This window comes from Chrysochloris asiatica, unplaced genomic scaffold, assembly GCF_000296735.1.
Source record: "Chrysochloris asiatica unplaced genomic scaffold, ChrAsi1.0 scaffold00170, whole genome shotgun sequence".
NCBI lineage: Eukaryota > Metazoa > Chordata > Mammalia > Afrosoricida > Chrysochloridae > Chrysochloris > Chrysochloris asiatica.
Genome location: NW_006408688.1, coordinates 6,827,479 through 6,833,452, shown reverse-complemented (window position 1 = coordinate 6,833,452; position 5,974 = coordinate 6,827,479). Strand labels below are relative to the sequence as shown.

Sequence of the window (5,974 nt, the reverse complement as noted above, 5' to 3'; positions counted from 1 at the left end):
CTTTCCTTCTGGTTTGTGTGTAGGAAGGTGAGGCAGTCAGAAAATTTTTATTTACTAAAGCCATTATGGTGTTGGAATGTTAACTAATTTCTATGCTTTTTTTTCTTTTAAGAGTTTTGTGTTAGAGTTTCACTTTGAACCCAATGAGTATTTCACGAATGAAGTGTTGACAAAGACATATAGGATGAGGTCTGAACCAGATGATTCTGATCCCTTTTCTTTTGATGGGCCAGAAATTATGGGTTGTACAGGGTGAGTTTAATTTTACAGATAATTATATCTGTTTTTTTAAAGATTTTATGGTTTATGATTTTGAGCATTAGTCTGTTGTATGTTTGTCTACAATAGTATATGTTGTTATGTGCTATTTAGTGTATTCTGACTCATAGCAACTCTGTATAATTTTCTATGGTTGCAGAAAGCTACATCTTTCTGCTGTGTATTCGAACCTCAGGGCAGGCAATTAACAGCCCAATGCATAACTCACTATGTCACCAGTGCTCTGACATAGATAGACTCTACATTGTATGTATCTCCATGCATTGCAATAGTAAAATGCTTCCTGAGGATAACTTTCCGGTTTGCTAGGATTTCCATGGCTCTTAAACTTCAGCACGCCGTTTTATTTATATTACCATGCTGTGTGATTTTTGTTAATATAGAAATAATAATTACATTAAAAATTGCTTAAAAATAAGATTTTCCCCTTTTAACTGCTACTGAACGGATTTGATCAATAATGCAATAAGTATTTAATTGCAAAAATCATAATTCAAATTCTTTTAACAAATTGTGATTTGTTTGTTTTGAAAGGTGCCAGATAGATTGGAAAAAAGGAAAGAATGTCACATTGAAAACCATTAAGAAGAAGCAAAAACACAAGGGGCGTGGGACAGTTCGGACTGTGACGAAAACCGTTTCCAATGACTCTTTCTTTAATTTTTTTGCCCCTCCTGAAGGTAGTGTTTGGTTTGGATATTGATAATTGTTTATAGTACACTCTGTTTAGTTGTGTATTCATTTGAGTTTCTTCTCTCTTTTTTGCAGTTCCTGAAAGTGGAGATTTGGTATGTTGAATTGTTATTTATTTCTTAATTCTTTACTATATTTGAAATTTAAGCACTGGTTTTTGAGTGAAATGGTTGTTGATGATACCGTGTGGAATTTTGAGGCTTGCAATGCATAGGGAAGGTAACCCTCAATGGATCTGAAAACTTGCTCTACTCAAAATGCTAATAGTGTTTCTTCTAATAAAAGCAAATAAAGCAAGTGAATTTCTTTTGAGATTGGCAAATATCTTTGAGGGTTGTAATTTTGTAAGACTAGTAAATATTAAGTTGTTAATGTTTATTAAATTCTTAGCTGCATTCTAGTTCAAGTTATTTCTTAGTTTGTTATTCCTGTGGAAGTAGGGTAACAGTTTTGAATATCAGAATGTGTATTGTGTGAAATGACAGAAAATGAAAAATGAAGTTGGTTTTCTTTATTGTCTGAATTAAATACACGTGTTACATACACTAAATAAGTTCTAAAATTTTGTGATTTTGTTTTTCCCAAATAGGATGATGATGCTGAAGCTATCCTGGCTGCAGACTTTGAAATAGGTCACTTTTTACGTGAGCGTATAATACCAAGATCAGTGTTATACTTTACTGGAGAAGCTATTGAAGATGATGATGATGATGTGAGTGAATCTGAACCATTCATGAAATCATTGATGGGGGTACAGTAGACAGAACCAGTGAGTGGAGTTTGAATGAATAAACTTACTTTTTAAAAAGCTTGCTTTTAAATAGAATGATACAAAATTAATTCTATGGGTTTTCTTACAGATAGCTTTCTTGGTTTGATTTAAGTGTAGGAACTTTTCAGATCTGCTAATAAATAGTAAGACTACTCTGAATTGTTAGTGCTCTTGAGTCAGTCCTGTGCTCGTCCAACAGTGCCAATGCCAGGTCTCTGAATTAGATGAGAGATACATTGTAATTATTCTGTTATGCTCTTGATTTTGACCACACAAAACTGATAATAGAATTTCATAGTACTTTTTAGGTAATGTTATTAGGAAGTATAGACTATTTATTGAAGGGAGTATCAGGTAATGCTGTGGCACTGTAGGAACATCACTGAACTTCTGACCACAAGGTTGGCAGTTCATGCCACCAACTGCTCCTCAGAAACACTGTATATGGTCTCTATGGCACTTTATAGTAACAACAGATAAAATGGGGCATTCCTCAATACTTTACTAAATGACAGTCAGTAGAATAGGCTTTAAGTGCTTATTGTGCAATTAATTCCTTATATCAAGTTACAAACAAGTTATATAGTCATAATGGTCTGATCACACTTTGCTTGATTGTATTTTTTATTTCAGTTTTGGGCAGATGTAGGTGTGACACTGAGCTGAATAACTCTTCAGATTAAAATAACTTGTGGCATTTTATAATCAGTTACTTGGGGGAAAGTACTTTTTCTCCCCTTTTAGTTATTATTGGGTACAGTTATAAATGTTAATAATGTCATTCTCAAAAATATATTACACCGATCTTCCTTTTTTCTCCCTTTTTAGTATGATGAAGAAGGTGAAGAAGCAGATGAGGTAATGTTTACCAAATGAGCAAATAATTCTGTTTAACACATTGAGAAACTGATTAAGTGACTAATGTATTCCATGTTATAATCATTCTGTTATATGGGATAAAACCGTTATTGGAAAAATGACTTTAGAATTCTACAGCCGTACAATGTATGTATAAGGTTTCAATAAATAAATTGTAAAACTCAGCAACATTTTTTTTTATTTCAAATAATTCTGTTCTGCTGCAGGGTTATCAGCTCTTTGAAGAAGTCAAAAGCTGCAGTAAACTTTTTCAACGTTGGCTGCAGTAAATCTTTTCAATAAAAGCTGTCTGGATGTCACGAGTTGTGTTGGGAAATTTACATATTAGAAGCTATCAAATTAAATTGCATTATCACCAAACTCTGTAATCATGAAAATCCTATGACCTATAGAGTAACTTGTGTTAAATACTCCCTACACTATGAGCCATTTCTTCCTACTGTACCTACTTCATTGGATGCATTTTGAACTTTAATATAGGAAGGGGAAGAAGAAGGAGATGAGGAAAATGATCCAGACTATGATGTGAAGGTGAGCAAAATTATTGCTACTGTCTATTAAACTATTTAATTTTATTAAGGCATGGTGTTCTGAGTACTATAGTTTACTTTTACACATTAAAATTCTTTGTTGTTTCGACTCATAGGAAACTGTGTATAGGGATAGGGCTTTTAAATCTTTTCAAGAGTAGAAAGCTTCATCCATTTCCCGAGGAATGAATGGCAAGCTTGAACTGTGGGTCTTGTGTTTCACAGTCCTGTGCTTATTATATTGAGCCACTGTGTTATTAAAATTAACTTCTTTAGTTACCTATTCATTCTATAAGTTTATTGTTTTTATTAAATCCCCACTGCTGTTTGAGTAGTGCACATAATTTTTGTGCACCTTTTGTAAGAAATGCTTTGATTTGATTTTGACCATATGCTTCTCATAGTTTCAGGAAAGTAAGCCTTAGGGGGTTATATTTTAATTATTGACTGTATTTAAAAAACATATTGTGGTGCTCTTAAGTCATTTTTCTTCCCAAAGAAAGCTTATAATGACAGGTGTGTTGTTTAAGAGATTTGAATACATTATTTTTCAGGATCAGGGTAATAGTGAGTGCTATTTGTGAATTACTCTTTAAAGTTCAAAGTAATTGGTAATATGACAAACATTGGTAACTTTTTTAAAGATTGGTTTGATGTGCCTCTCGGAATTCATTTTATAATGAAAGTTTGGGCTTAGTTTCGGCATTTCAATGACTTAGTAATGTACGAATAGATAATTTACCATTATTTTTTTTACTTTGGTTAAAATGTTGTCAGAGCTGAGGAACTAAATTAAGATAGTAGTGGAAAGTTTACTAAAGCAGGTAGAAAATAGATTGATTTGTTGTTTTCCTTTAACAGAAGGATCAAAACCCAGCAGAGTGCAAGCAGCAGTGAAGCAGGATGTCTGTGGCCTTGAGGATAAGCTGCACTGTAATAGCCTAAACACAACTATTAGTTACTTACAGCCTTAGGGTTTTGTATTTTCTTGGTATTCTCCATAATTTTTTTAAAGGAAAGGAACTGATTTTAAGACAAATTTGTTCTACCTATCGTTTTGACTATAGTTTTTCTGCCAAGTATATGGAATGCATAAATTCTCTCAAGCATGTTTATTCATTAGTACATAGTTTGGTTCTTGTGGAATATTTTTATAATTAGACTCTACAGCTTATGTAATTTAATAGAATTGGTAAATGAAACAAATTTCTTGCTTGGAAATTATTTTCCCAAAGAGCCAAAGTATTTTTTTCACCCAATAGTTGTAAGATTTAAGTTTGCTTGTATTAGCTGTGCCTTTCATTACTTTGTTAATGGAATTGCAGTGACTTATACTAAAAGAAACTTCACTATTGCTATTTTTTTAACTTGGTTAGAATAAGTATATGGTTAAGAATTTCCAGTAAGACCACATATGCTTACGAATTATTAACTGCTAGATTGCTTACGGATTTTGTATTTTAGTGATACAATTAGCTATAATGACACCTAACTCATAGAATTGGGAATTTTAGTTGTCACAAGGAAATGCATAAAAAACCTAGTATTTCAGACATTAACCTCACACAATTTAACTGTACTTTAAAATCTAACCTCCATTAACTAAGCATCTTTTCTTTGTGGTAGGGTCTACCTTCTACTTCCCTGGAAAGGATGACTTTTCATCATTTGACAAGCCTATTTGAAGTTTTTTTGTTTGTTTGTTTGTTTGTTTTTGTTTTTGCAACCTAAAATAAAAATGTCAAATATAATTTTAGTTCTCATAAGATAATGTCTTAATTTTGTATTAATTTAGGTAGAGGCAGAGGCCTAACTTAAAATGTTTATGCCGAGTTTCAAATTGCTTTTGAAGAAAGTGTGCCAACATTGGAACATCACCTAATAAGCAAGTGTAAAAAAGAGAAGACAAACCTTAAGTGGAGGTGTTTTTTTGGTTGTTTTTTAAGTGCATTAAAAAAAGTACATTCTTTTTGAGTTAGAACTAGAGAAAAAGCCCCAAATGTCTGGCTTATTCTATCTAATTCATATTGGTTAAAGTATGAGTATGTCATTTACCCATGCTTCTGTTTACTCTGTACTAAAAATGGGTAGTACTGTTTACTTAACTACCTCACAGATTTGTGTTGAGGCATAATAAGTTAAATTTTGTTACATATTAACTTAAAATTTATAAATTGTTTGTGTTCAATAAGTTGAAAGAATTTTGGGCCTATGTAGTATATCACAAGTATGATAGTCAGCATCTTTTTTTTTTTTTTATTCTAAGGTTTAGTAATTCTTACACTGGAAAACAAAGGTTAGTTACCTCTGGATCTGGACAGGCAAAACCTGCAGATTTTTGTGTGGCACCTAAAAGTGAATGGGTGAACAACTATTCCAAAATGTCCAAGAAATTTTTTAGATGACCACGTTGTAGTAAATACTACAGAGATCATGGAAATTTAAGATATAAAAATTTTGTTGCCATAACTTCGAGGAAAGAGCCACACTTAAAATACCTCAGGCTAATTACTGTTAATTTTTTTGTGATAAATTTAAACTTTGAATGTGAAGGTGGACTAATCAGTAACTCTGAAGAAGACCAAGAGTTTCTTTTCTTAATAAAATTATACTGGATTTATTATTAAAGATAATTCCCCTTTAAATATTAAGTGTTAAGGTATGGAAATGTGAACACATTTTTAAAGTATTATATAGTATTCATTCACTAGCTACTCTTCCAGAGAAAGATGGGGAGAGGTTGCTTTTGTTAAAGATAATACTGCCTTAGAAACCCCATGGGGAAGTTCTCCTCAGCTCTGTAGGGTTACTATAGGATTTG

At 32.2% G+C, this 5,974-nt stretch overlaps 1 protein-coding gene across 2 annotated transcripts in view; it reads left to right on the top strand.

Moving 5' to 3' along the window:
- NAP1L1 (nucleosome assembly protein 1-like 1) overlaps positions 1-5,044 on the top strand; it is a 36,638-nt gene extending 31,594 nt beyond the window's left edge. Inside the window, exons 9-16 of one of the 2 annotated variants that reach the window (XM_006871620.1) lie at positions 113-252; positions 814-959; positions 1,048-1,067; positions 1,562-1,684; positions 2,573-2,602; positions 3,104-3,154; positions 4,015-4,086; positions 4,780-5,044. In XM_006871620.1, coding sequence (XP_006871682.1) covers positions 113-252; positions 814-959; positions 1,048-1,067; positions 1,562-1,684; positions 2,573-2,602; positions 3,104-3,154; positions 4,015-4,050 — 546 coding nt within the window. In that variant the 3' untranslated portion in view covers positions 4,051-4,086; positions 4,780-5,044. Of the gene's footprint in view, positions 1-112; positions 253-813; positions 960-1,047; positions 1,068-1,561; positions 1,685-2,572; positions 2,603-2,829; positions 3,078-3,103; positions 3,155-4,014; positions 4,087-4,779 lie in introns of those variants that run through there. The other variant, XM_006871621.1, reaches the window with a different exon arrangement.
- The last annotated feature ends 930 nt before the right edge of the window (positions 5,045-5,974 follow it).